This window comes from Xyrauchen texanus, chromosome 22 (genome assembly GCF_025860055.1).
Source record: "Xyrauchen texanus isolate HMW12.3.18 chromosome 22, RBS_HiC_50CHRs, whole genome shotgun sequence".
Lineage (NCBI taxonomy): Eukaryota > Metazoa > Chordata > Actinopteri > Cypriniformes > Catostomidae > Xyrauchen > Xyrauchen texanus.
In genome coordinates, this window is record NC_068297.1 from 5,842,561 (window position 1) to 5,855,680 (window position 13,120).

The 13,120-nt window shown below is 37.5% G+C and overlaps 2 protein-coding genes across 3 annotated transcripts in view; both read right to left on the bottom strand.

Moving 5' to 3' along the window:
• The window catches only part of LOC127662237 (AT-rich interactive domain-containing protein 4A-like), a 30,930-nt gene extending 30,512 nt beyond the window's left edge, over positions 1–418 (bottom strand). Inside the window, exon 1 of one of the 2 annotated variants that reach the window (XM_052153344.1) lies at positions 314–418. The gene's annotated coding sequence lies outside the window, so the exon portion shown is untranslated. The remainder of the gene's footprint in view (positions 1–313) is intronic. The other variant, XM_052153346.1, reaches the window with a different exon arrangement.
• Positions 419–1,662: 1,244 nt separating this feature from the next.
• Positions 1,663–12,909, bottom strand: psma3 (proteasome 20S subunit alpha 3). Its single transcript, XM_052153348.1, has 11 exons — positions 12,779–12,909; positions 11,898–11,980; positions 8,003–8,126; positions 7,555–7,656; positions 6,337–6,410; positions 6,120–6,192; positions 5,838–5,903; positions 4,665–4,711; positions 4,322–4,389; positions 2,396–2,460; positions 1,663–2,316 (listed from the first exon to the last, which is right to left on the bottom strand). The coding sequence occupies exons 1-11, from the start codon at positions 12,797–12,799 to the stop codon at positions 2,272–2,274; spliced, it is 768 nt and encodes a 255-aa protein (XP_052009308.1). The 5' UTR covers positions 12,800–12,909; the 3' UTR covers positions 1,663–2,271.
• Positions 12,910–13,120: the final 211 nt, after the last annotated feature.

The following is a 13,120-nucleotide window of genomic DNA, read 5'->3' on the forward strand; positions in this document are numbered from 1 at the left end:
CATAGAAATAAAAGCTTCCGTTATTAGTTTCTAACGAGAAAGTGGTCGTGTTAAGGGGGTTTAGTTTAGGTAAAGTCGTCAGAATGAACTACGAATCGTGTAAGAAAAAAGCCGACTAGCTGTGACTAGTCTTTGCCATTCAATTTTTTTTCTCTCCGTTGCCTAAATACCTTCGCTGGAAACCACGGGAAAACGACAATTATGTCCGGGTTACTTTCGGATTGAGCGGTGTAAATAATACTGCTAGAAATGAACGAGTTAATGCCGCGAAATTGGTGTTTGAATGTAGAGGGAAATATCGTTGTGTACTTACATGCTCCTGTGACTGCTTCAGCTCAGCATTCGGCAAGGTTGCAAAGGCATAAACGAAATAACAAGCTGTTGAGCTGAGGCTGTGTTTCTCGGATCCCAATTGGCGAGCAGCCAGCGTGGGCAAATTCCAAGCATTGCAATTGGCTGCCTTCTGGGCGAAATTCTATAAGTCAGACTGTGTCATGAAAATTGATTGGTGTGTACAAAAGCGGCGCTGCAAATGGCACCTTCTCATTGGTGTTCTTTGATTCCCACTCTTTGCAAATATAACAAATCCATGCTGGTATCCGATTGGCTGCACGTTTCATACGCTATGGACTCCGCAGTTCTGATTGGTTGAAGGGACTCTAAAGCGTCCCGCCTGCTGAGTCCATTGGCTGTGATTTTTCATGGGAACGGATGAGATCATTTCAGAGAGAAAGCCTCCACTCAGTCTGCGCATGTCGCAGTGAACTTAAAGTTCGCCATTTTGTACCTAACGTAGTTATTTTCGCATTCTGGACTCGGATCCCGTGAGAATTCGCGGTGAGCCCCGTGACTGTATGTTGTCTGCTTTTCTAGTCAGATTCTGAAACTTAATCAATGTTGTAGCGTAAAGATGCTATATATGGTATTTGTATCGCCATTGTTTTTCAAATACATAGTTTACGATATTGTAGAAAAGAAAGCAACGGTAATGGCGTTGGGGAGGCAAGGGTTTGACGTCACGTATTTGTTGTTTACATGACCGGAACAGAACGAAGGCGTGTCATAGTAATCTCTTTAAATAGCGCGTGTGATAGCTCACCATAATAGATGCTTATTCAGTGGACTCTGCATGGTATCAATGTATTGTTATTGAAATGTGTTTTTAAAATTGCATTAGACTGAAAATTACATTAAAAGCATTGCTATTCTGCATAAAAAATGGCAACTTTATTTTTGATCCGTGTTTTACGTTTCAGTGTCACTGATGTTAAGAAGTACGACGCCTGACTTTGATAACACACCAGCAACTTACTGGACAAGCATATTCAACTGTTGCTGGTGTTTATGGTTGTTCAGTTGTGTGTAATTTAATAAGTACAGAACATCAAAAAATAATCTATAATTGTGCAAAATTTACCCATGTCTGTGCACTGCAATATATTGTGAACTGCGTACTTAGTGTATCAGGAGTAAGTAGATATATACATTTATCCATCCATACAATTAATTACCTATAAATGTGATTTTAGCTGACCGTTCTTAAACCTTAGTCCTTTGACAAAAAAACAATACCACAGGTACCACAATAATTGTGTATGCATCACAATGCTATATAATTTCACATTATCAAAACTGACTACTCACACTTCAATGGTGAGTGCATGATGAAAATGTACATTTTTGAAGGAACTATTCCTTCAACACCAATGTAGCACGTTTTGAAATACCATAAAATGCATGTAAACCTGGGTTACACGATGTCAGAATATTATGCCATCAGGTTTTGCATTAATAAACAGTTGCTTTGTGGTTCCTTACATTAGTGACTGGCACAACTAAGCTAACCCTTATTTAAAGGTTCAAGTCCTTGCAGTTTATTGCTGAAATACTGTTTATCTACTACACCCAAATACAGAGTATATTCATTGCCTGGTGGCCATCCTAATAATATACATCATGCATTAATAATAAACAAGACATGCATAAACAGTTTAGTGATGCACACAGATTTTCTTAGAAACAAGGTGGATTCGGTACACAACCTTGCTGCCCAGCTAATTAATGTAATTATGATAATTTGGGAGTATGAATCAGAACTTCGTTCAATTTTATAAATCGTATTTATTTTGAAGTTTGAAACCCACAAAAAGGAAAATGTAGGACAACATTAGTCCATTACAAAGCATTAAAAAACGTATTTTATCTGTGTGAAGTAGAGCCGAAAGTTGCCAGGACGCGTGAAACATGGTACACAGGGAGTGAGGAAGATGTTTACATGTTGTCTTCATCAGAATCATCCTCCTCTTCCAGGGATTCCTGTAGGAACAGAAACATGAGTAAGGCAACGTTGAAGAGCGGTTCTGTTATAGCACTTACCAGAAGAAAAGTTACTCACTTTAGCATATTTCTCAGCTTCCTCTTTGATGTCTTTAGGGACAAGCTCATGCCTTCCTTTTGTGACTAATCAAGAGGGGAATAAAATAAATGTTTATGTAAAAACCATGATTTCTATATTACACCCTACATACATCCATTGAAAACTAATATATATATTAAAGAAACAGTTCATCCATCTCTCGTCCGCTCATTATTTACTCACCCTTATGTCATCTTAAACTCATATGAATTTCTTTCACAGAACACAAATGAAGATAATTAGAAGAGTATTTCAGCTTTGAAGGTCCATACAATCCAAGTGAATGGTGACCAAATTGTTAAGCTCCAAAAAGTAAATAAAAGGCAGGATAAAACTAATCTACATCTTCTGAAGCAATCCAATCATTTTTGGGTGAGAACAGATCAAAATGTAACTCACTATAAATCTTGACATCTACAGTCTCCGTGGAGATCATGACTTCAAGCTTGATTACACTTCCTCTAGCACGCATCAAGCACTAGGAAGTGTAATCGAGCATGAAATCATGATTGCCAAAGAGACTAAAGATGTATAGTGAAAAATAATTTATATTTTGATCTGTTCTCACCCAAAATCGATTGGATCGCTTCAGAAGACGTGGAGTACTTTTACATGGGCAGTTATAATTGAGCTTCCGCAGTTTTTTTGCATAGTCAAGCTAGAGTCTTCATCTCTCTGTCCAAGTGTAAATCTTTTTTTCTGTCCAAGTATACATGACCGAAGAATGGACGTCAGCTGAGGAAGTGACGTAGACTTTTTCCAGTTGAAGTCATAGTAGCACATCGACGTAGTCGGCTAACTAGCTTCTCAACAGCTAAATGCACACAACAGGTACAACAAGGAAAACATCAGAGCCACGTGCATTTCTTACATTCTTTATGCATTTTCCTTTATCCCTCCCTTTTTATCTTTCAAGTATTGGCAAAATACACAAAGAATACAATTTGCAAAAAAAAAAACAGAACTTGATCCTCTAGTGAACATGCATAGGACGACTGCTCGAAAGTGGAAATGTATAGTAAGAAAATACCTAAATAATTATCTGTTTTTCACTCCTATCATATCGCTTCTGAAGATATAGATTTAACCACTGGAATCGTATAGATTACTTTTTTGTGCTTTTTGGAGTTTCAATGTTTTGGTCACCATTCATGTACAATGTATGGACCTACAGAGCTGAAATATTCTTCTAAAAATCTTTGTTTGTGTTCAGCAGAAGAAAGTAAGTCATGTACATCTGGGATGGCATGAAGGTGAGTAAATGATGAGAGAATTTGTATTTGTGGGCAAACTATCCCTTTAAGTGTTACATGTTGAATAATATGATGTCAGCGGTTAAAATGAGCCAACATTAGGCTACATGAATATTCTATTTTGCATTCAAAAAACATATCAATACAAGGAAATAAAATGAATATACATTCAACAAGAATACAATTATATGGGCTTTTTCAGGAGAGCTGTTGAAAACTACATTTACTGATGATAGATTAAAGTTTGTTATTCACCATCTAAATTTCATGATTCATCAGGATTACATATACAGTTTATGCTAGTGCAATGTTATTTATTTCTCTTTCAAGTCTGCATACATCTGTAATATCGTACAACTTTGTAAAATCTTAAATAGCAGCAGTTAGGAGCAGACCAGATTCAAAGCTTCTAAAGTACAATACTTTCAATGAGTAGTTTTGAATTAATTGACAGGCAGCTCTAGTTTAAAATGTTAAAACGTTAATAAAATCAAATTGGCGGTTATCATATCCGCCACAATGAGCTGTGAATTATCATATATTGCCCCAGAAATTCCACATGGGAGCATTCCCAAACAATAATCTACCCCAAGATTTAGAAGAGAGAAAAAAAAATGTATGTTGGCATTGGACTATAAAAGGCTGTCATTACCTTCTCCAACCCAGCTGAGCTCCAGCTTGAAAGCTTTGTCTTTCACCTCATCATGAACGATATAGATACTGAGAAGAAAAATAATACAATGATCAAATTGTAGAGATGTCAAATGTTTAATTAGGTACGCATTGCTGTGTGTTCCATTAGTACACTACTGCAAACTCAACAAAATGTGCTGACATGTATGACATTAAGAAAAAACTGCCAGTACACAACACTCAATAATAGAAGTTTGACTGGTTGTTTAGCCATGTGGCTCCAGCATTTTTTACATGTCACTTTGCTGCCCTCTTGTGTAGGCTGTCGTTGCTATTCTGAGATCTAAATAAAATGCACTCACATTTTTGCCACCTCCTTCACCAGTTCTCTGCAAGTCATATCTTTCATCTGCAAGAAACAAGTCGTATTTAAAAGGTATATTCCTGGTTCAATACAAGTTAAGCTCAATCATCAGCATTTCTGGCATAATATTGATTACCACAAAAATTAATTTAGACTCGTCCGTCCTGTTCTTTAAAAAAAGCAAAAATCAAAGTCACAGTGAATCACTTACAACGGAAGTGAATGTGGCCAATTTTTGGAAGGTTTCAAACCATTAATGTGAAGCTTATAAGTTTATAAATGTACTTACATTAATTGGACTGTTAAAACTTGTGTATTATTTGATCTGTAAAGTTGTTTATATCGTAATTTTTACAGTCCTTTTAAGGTTATAGAGTTTATTGACATTACATCGTCATGGTAACAAAGTTGTAAAATTGGCTATAACTTTACACAGAAAAGGTTAGTAAGCAATTTTATCACATTAAATCATGTTAACAAGCATATTGTTTAAGTGGCTATACTTTTGAAATAGTGAGTATTTGAACACCAAAAAACAATGCCCCCCCCCTCCCCCATTCACTTCCATTGTACGTGCCTCACTGTAACCTCGATTTTTGCTCTCTTTTAAGAAAAGGAGGAACGAGTCTAAATTTATTTTGTGGTAATCAATATTACGCTACAAATGCCCTCGATTGAGTTTAACTTGTATTGAACTGGGAATATTCCTTTAATTCACTGAAATACATTTATAGTTTTCAAAGCTATCCAGACCATTGTTCTGGACTGCAACCCCTAAAGATTTTATAAATACAAAAAAGAAAATAGTCTCTTATGTTGTTCCAAACTTGTAATATTTTTTAGCATGGAACACTAAAGGAAATGTTAGGTAGAATGCCCCATTCATTTTTTTTCCAAATAATAAAAGTGAATGGTGACTGTGGCTGTCATTCTGTCAAAATTCACTTTTTGTGTTCCATGGAAGAAAGACAGTCATACAGGTTTGGAACAACATGAGGCTAAATAAATGATATCTGAATTTTAATTTAGGGTGAACTGTCCCTTTAACAATTTGCAATTGTAAAAGACTGAAAATATGCATTAATTGCACGCCTCTGTCTAGAAGGAATACAATAATTTAACTCCGTTATGGATAATTATTGTTGAAAGTCACTAGGTGTACAACACATACCTGTAGTTTCTCGATTTCTGTCTTAGCAGCTTGCTTGGCTTTCCCAATAGCACAGCCCCAGTAACCCTTAGAAACAGACATCAAATATTAATGTATGTTCAAGCTATAATCTTTCTATTTACCAGTAAAGACAATGGAGGATACTGTTGATAAAGTCTAGTTAATAATCACAGAATAGGAGACTATCCAATGATCATATTATTTCATTGTTGCCTTATCCAACATGATGTATGATTTGCAGAACTTTTTGTCAGGTTGCACTGATATAGGAACATTTCTTACATATGAAATCCCAGAGGGGTCGACCATGTAGAGCTGAGGACCGTCATCTTCATCGTAAGACCCAAGAATGAAACTGCAAGAGACAAGTAAATAAATAAACCACTGCTGTTTGACTGACAAGGACTTGTTCTGCATGTCTCAAGTTCTCATACTGAGAATTAAAGTCAAGTCAAGCTTAGTTATAACACCAAGAAATTTAACTTTACAGAAAACCTACCTGCATCCAAAAGGCCTCACAGCGCTGTATAACGTGTATGCATGGACATACATAGCCACTCTGTCTGCAAGGTGCTGTTTGGATCATAAGAGAGATGTCATTTCAGTCTTGATAAATGGAAAATGCATTCTGTTTTACCATTTATATACACTCACCGAGCACTTTATTAGGAACACCTAATAAAGTGCCCGAAGTGGTCTTCTGCTGTTGTAGCCCATCCACCTGAAGGTTCGACATGTTGTGCATTATGAGATGCTATTCTGCTCACTACAATTGTACAGAGCGGTTATTTGAGATACCGTAGCCTTTCTGTCAGCTTGAACCAGTCTGGCCATTCTCAGTTTACCTCTCTCATCAACAAGGTCTTTCTATCCGCAGAACCGCCGCTCACTGGATGTTTTTTTGTTTTTGGCACCATTCTGAGTAACCCTAGAGACTGTTGAGTGTAAAAATCCCAGGAGAGCAGCGGTTACAGAAATACTCAAACCAGCCCATCTGGCACCAACAAACATCCATGCGATTATCTAATCAGCCAATCGTGTGTCAGCAGTGCAGTGCATAAAATCATGCAGATACAGGTTAATTGTTCACATCACATCAACCATCAGAATGAGGAAAACATTTAATCTCAGTGATCTGGCAGGATTGTTGGTGCCAGACGGGCTTTGAGTATTTCTGTAACTGCTGATCTCCTGGGATTTTCACACACTACACTGGTGCTGTTTTGGCGGCACGAGGGTGACCTACACAATATTAGTTAGGTGGTTTTAATATTGTGGCTGATCGGTGTATCTTTCCAAGTCATAGTGTGTAAATTCCTTTACAGCTGAACTTCCTGACCATAATGAACATGACCAATGTTTATTTCATATTTAATAGGACCTGCTGCTAGGTAATAAAAGGGACACTTAAAAGCATACATTAATCTCAATAGGTTTCATTTTCCCAAAAATTCCCAAGGCATTTCAAGAGTATACTGTACACTAGTGGAAATAAGAATTAACTACTTATCAAATAATACAATAAAATAACTGTAATCCAAATTACTAATTTGGTATTACGGCAGTTGTCGTTTACATATAACTGCATGATGCAGCAGGGTGCTTATTCTTCAATCTTTATAACACTACTTAAGTAACATGTATTCTGGCTACTAGTATTATAATTACTTTATTTGGACACAGCAAGGGTAGAATAGGAGCTCTCTTTCTCTCTCACCTTTAGAGGGATGTCATGGCCATAATTTGAGCGAAAGTTTGATGCTTCTTCTCTGGCCACATCTGAGAGCGACCGAGCATCTGCTAGAAGACCAGCCACGGCCTAGAAGGTAGAAGGGTATTATTTATGCATATTGCATATAGACTTATAAATGTAAGAAAATGTTTCTTTAATTTTTGCACTAGTAGTTTTCTTTCATTTAGTTTTACTGCCTACATGTGATTCAAGAGTTCCTGAAAATGAACAATTCTGATGGGTGATAAAGATTTTGTTGTTTTGATAATTTTACCCAATTTAAATGTTCCAAACTTTCACAAGGAACATAAAAACAAACTTAGGCACTACCTAATAACAATACAAAATGTTTACAGCTAGAAGCACAATCCGAATCTGTTTGGATTAGTAATCTAGGATTACTAATTAGAGACATCTTTAACAATGTTCTCACCATTCCAACATGTCGATCAATATTGAAGATGCGCTTATTGGATCCCTCTTCATACAATTTAGACAGCACCAACTTCTCCACACCAAACACGACTCCATCTTTGCAGCGGATTCCAATTGCTGTACTTTATGAACAACAGCAAAACATGTTTAAAGCACTGGTAAAATGTTTAAGTTAATTTCTGCTATTAATATTTGACTGTTTAACACATGATGCAATTTAAAGAACAGTTTAAAAAAATAATGCAATTAATGCAATATCTGTTTTTTTTCCACTTTCTGAAACTTCACTATTGTTTTTCCTGTTGTGCAAGTATCAAGGATTTATACCTGTAAAAATGTCTCTAACTCTATCCACAAAAAACTGAACATTTTAACATGTACACATTTAAATAACTAAAATAAATGATGACCATCCAATTTCTTAAAAAAAATTATAAAGTTAATATATTTATGATTATATTTTAATGTTTGTTTTTATGTACCATGATTAATCATGATGAATTACAGAAACCTGTGAGATTAATTTGATTTACAGGCCTAATGTACAGCCGTGGCCAAAAGTATTGGCAATGACATAAATTGTGTTTTACAAAGTTTGCTGCTTCAGTATTTGTAGATATGGATGTATATCAACTTCTGGGCCAAATCCTGACTGATGGCTATCCATTCTTGTCTTATTAGTGCTCGGAGTTGATCACGATTTGTGGGCTTTTGAGGATTGACCACAGGTTCTCTATGGGATTAAGATCCAGGGAGTCGCATGGCCACGGACCCAAAATTTCAATGTAATGATCTCCGAGCCACTTCATTGTCACTCTTGCCTTGTGACATGGTGCTCCATCATGCTGGAAAATGCACGGATCATCACCAAATTGCTCCTGTGTCGTTGGGAGAAGTTGCTCTTGCAGGACATTTTGATACCATTCTTTATTCATGGCAGTGATTTTGGGCAGAATTGTGAGAGAGCCCACTCCCTTGGATGAAAAGTAACCCCACACATGGATGGTCTCAGGATGCTTCACTTTTGGCACGACACAAGACTCATGGCAGCGTTCACCTTTTCTTCACCGGACTATCGATTTTCCAGATGTGTCAAACAGTCGGAAGGGGCTTCATCAGAAAAAATACTTTGCACCAGTCTTCTGCTGTCCAATCCTTGTATTTCCTGCAGAATTTCAGTCTGTCCTTGATGTTTTTCTAGGAGAGAAGTGGCTTCTTTGCTGCCCTTCTTGACACCAGGCCATTGTCCAAAAGTCTTTGCCTCACTGTGCGTGCAGATGCACTCACACCAACCTGCTGCCAATATTGAGCAAGCTCTGCACTGGTGGTGACACGTTTTCATAGCTGACTCCTCAGGAGGAGACGGTCCTGGTGCTTGCTGGACACTCTGGGACATCCTGAAGCCTTCTTCACTGCAGTTGAACCTCTCTCTCTCCTTGAAGTTTTTGATGATCCGGTAAATGGTTCTTTCAGGTGCAATGTTCTTTGCAGCAATTTCCTTTCATGTGAGGCAATTTTGACGCAAAGCAATGATGGCTGCATGTCTTTCTTTAGAGGTAACCATTGCGAACAAAAACACAATGATTGGAAGCACTTCTTCCCTCCTTTTATAGCAATCAGTCTGCTCTTATAATCCAACCAGAGAGTGATTTCACCTGACTAGTGCTCGTTCACACTTTCCCAGGTGCAGCTGATATGATTAGTGAAATTATGTTAGCAGGTAATTTTGTGCCAGGACTAAAAAACTGTGAAATTTGTTTTGTGTGTGATAAAAGTTCATATTTTGGACAATGAAGCTTTTTGCAATTATTTAAAATGCAACTGATCACTCTGCACAATAATCTAGAAACAATGTGAATCAACACCACAACAACTGAAGCAGAAAACTTTGTGAAACTTTTTTATATTTGATTATACCTTTTCATGTGACAAAACTGAAGAAATGACGTTTTGCTACAATGTGAAGTAGTGAGTGTACAGCTTGTATAACAGTATAAATTTGCTGTCCCTTCAAAATAACTCAACACACAGGCATTAATGTCTAAACCGCTGGCAACCAAAGTGAGTACACCCCTAAGTGAAAATGTCCAAATTGGGCCCAAAGTATTTTTTGTGGCCACTATTATTTTCCACTGCTTTAACCCTCTTGGGCATGGAGTTCACCAGAGCTTCACAGGTTGCCACTGGAGTCCTCCATGACAACATACTGGTGGATGTTAGAGACCTTGTGCTCCTCCACCTTCAGTTTGAGAATGCCCCACAGATGCTCAATAGGGTTTAGGTCTGGAGACATGCTTGGCCAGTCCATCACCTTCACCCTCAGCTTCTTTAGCAAGGCAGTGGTCATCTTGGAGGTGTGTTTGGGGTCATTATCAAGCTGGAATACTACCCTACGGCCCAGTCTCCAAAGGGAGGGGATCATGCTCCGCTTCAGTAAGTCACAGTACATGTTGGCATTGATGGTTCCCTCAATGAACTGTAGCTTCCCAGTGCCGGCAGCACTCATGCAGCCCCAGACTATGACACTCCCACCACCATGCTTGACTGTATGCAAGACACACTTGTCTTTGTACTCCTCACCTGGTTTCCGCCACACACGTTTGACACCATCTGAACCAAATAAGTTTATCTTGGTCTCATCAGACCACAGGACATGGTTCCAATAATCCATGTCCTTAATCTGCTTGTCTTCAGCAAACTGTTTGCGGGCTTTCTTGTGCATCATCTTTAGAAAAGGCTTCCTTCTGGGATGACAGTCATGCAGACCAATTTGATGCAGTGTGCGGCATATAGTCTTAGCACTGACAGGCTGAGTCCCCACCCCTTCAACCTCTGCAGCAATGCTGGCAGCACTCATACTTTCTATTTCCCAAAGACAACCTCTGGATATGACGCTGAGCACGTGCACTCAACTTCTTTGGTCGACCATGGTCTTGGCCACCATGCTGCAGCTCAGTGTCAGGGTCTTGGCAATCTTCTTATAGCCTTTTTTTCAGATCCTCAGAGAGTTCTTTGCCATGAGGTGCCATGTTGAACTTCCAGTGACCAGTATAAGGGAGTGTGAGAGCGATGATTCCAAATTTAACACACCTGCTCCCCGTTCACACCTGAGAACTTGTAACACTAACGAGTCACATGACACCGGGGAGGGAAAATGGCTAACTGGGCTCAATTTGGACATTTTCACTTAGGGGTGTACTCACTTTTGTTGCCAGCGGTTTAGAAATTAATGGCTGTGTGCTGAGTTATTTAGAGGGGACAGCAAATTTACACTGTTATACAAGCTGTACACTCACGACTTTACATTGTAGTATATATATATATATATATATATATATATATATATACACACACATTAATTTTAGGCACTTGTGAAAACTGTTACATAGAGAGGATGTCTTAAAAAATAATGCCATAGAGAGTTTTAATTTATCACTTAAATTCATACAAATTCATCATACAAAGTCCAATAAACAGAAAAAAGCTAAATCAATATTAAGTGTGACCACCTTTGTCTTTAAAACAGCAATTCTCCTAGGTACACCATGACACAGTTTTTCTTGGATGTTGGCAGAGAGGATGTTCCAAGCTTCTTGGAGTATTTGCTACAGTTCTTTTATTTATTTAGGCTGTCTCAATTGCTTCTGTCTCATTATGTAATATCAGAATGACACAATGCTTTGTGGGGGCCATGACATCTGTTACAGGGCTCCTTGATTTACAAAAGTAATGTTTGTGAGTCTAAAATATATTTTTCCTATTGACACACTAAAGCTGAAGATATACATAACCATCTTAAGATAAATGCTTTTGTCAAACATCTTAAGTGCCTAAAACTTTTGCACAGTACTGTGTGTATATATATATATATATATATATGTTTTTTTACTCACCTGCTGTTTTCTACTGCCTTAATGGCATATTCAACCTGAAATACCCTTCCATCAGGCGAGAAGGTGGAGGCGGATAAATCATACTGGGTGGGTAGAAGACAAAAGTGATGTCAACGATTTTTCTTTGCCTTATTCAATATAAATAAATACATTGCATACATGGTGTCTAGGTTTTGCTATTAAGTGCATTTACCCAGTAACACACTGTAAGTAATAACACTACCAGAGGTTATGATAATATAACACTAATACAGAATTAAAAACTTTTGCTATTGTCCAGCATCTGCTTTCATAAAAGAATTATTCTGAATGTAGTTGAAGAACGTTAAATAATTACGGTGAGAATGTAAATATAATTTATAACAGACAAAATATTCTATTCTAATTGACTAATTAAATAACTTATTAAAACTTACACACAATCGTACAAATCACTTCACCGTCTTTCAATCAGTGCTTCAAAAAAAGCAGTGATGTGGGACCACTGGCATATATTTATCTATACTGATGATGAAATATACAGCAGCTTTAATGCTCATCACATTTACTTTCACTTTAGCTCAACACGGTGACTTTTCATTTGAACTGCTATCATGCATTGTTAGCCAGCAGTGACTCAGCAGAGGCATAATACTGCTGAAAACACCCAGTTAAACCATATAAATAAAAGAAACGTCACCTTATTAACAACATGCGATCTTTATCAACTTTAAATCTGTTTGTGTAGAATAAAACACACGAATACAGATCCTGCACACTAACATTAGCCGATTAGCTTCAGAATGATACAGATATGAACATATTCCTCATTTAAATCACTCATTTAGGATCAAAGCTCATTTAATGGCTATAATATATGCTGTATTAATAAACCGACTAACCCCAGTCCCGATGGAGCTCATGTTAATTGAAGATGAAGAACTATAAATGTGAGTAAATGTCCAGCATTAACAGCCGCTAACTTCGCAGTGCATCGGCTCTCCCTCTCTTTCACCTGCGATCAACGAGTTCCCTGATTGGACACCAGATCGACCAATCAGATTCACTCTGTTCTAACTTCCGCTGACGGAATCACCAGTCAAAATAAAAGTCTCGTTTGAGGAAATAATATTAGTAAGGAAAATTAAGGAATATGATGAACAGTGTTTTGGGAGTTGTTTTAATTGCTCAGCATGTGAATAATATAATTAGAAAATTAACATATATACAATATAGGTTAAGAC

Bases quoted from the DNA above. Each gene is read 5' to 3' on its own strand.
- psma3 (XM_052153348.1), bottom strand. From the start codon at position 12,799: ATGAGCTCCATCGGGACTGGG. The intron at 5,904-6,119 runs GTAAGAAATGTT...TCTGTTTCTAAG, and splicing joins ACCCCTCTGGGATTTCATAT to GGTTACTGGGGCTGTGCTAT. The intron at 2,461-4,321 runs GTAATGACAGCC...CCTCTTGATTAG, and splicing joins GCTCAGCTGGGTTGGAGAAG to TCACAAAAGGAAGGCATGAG.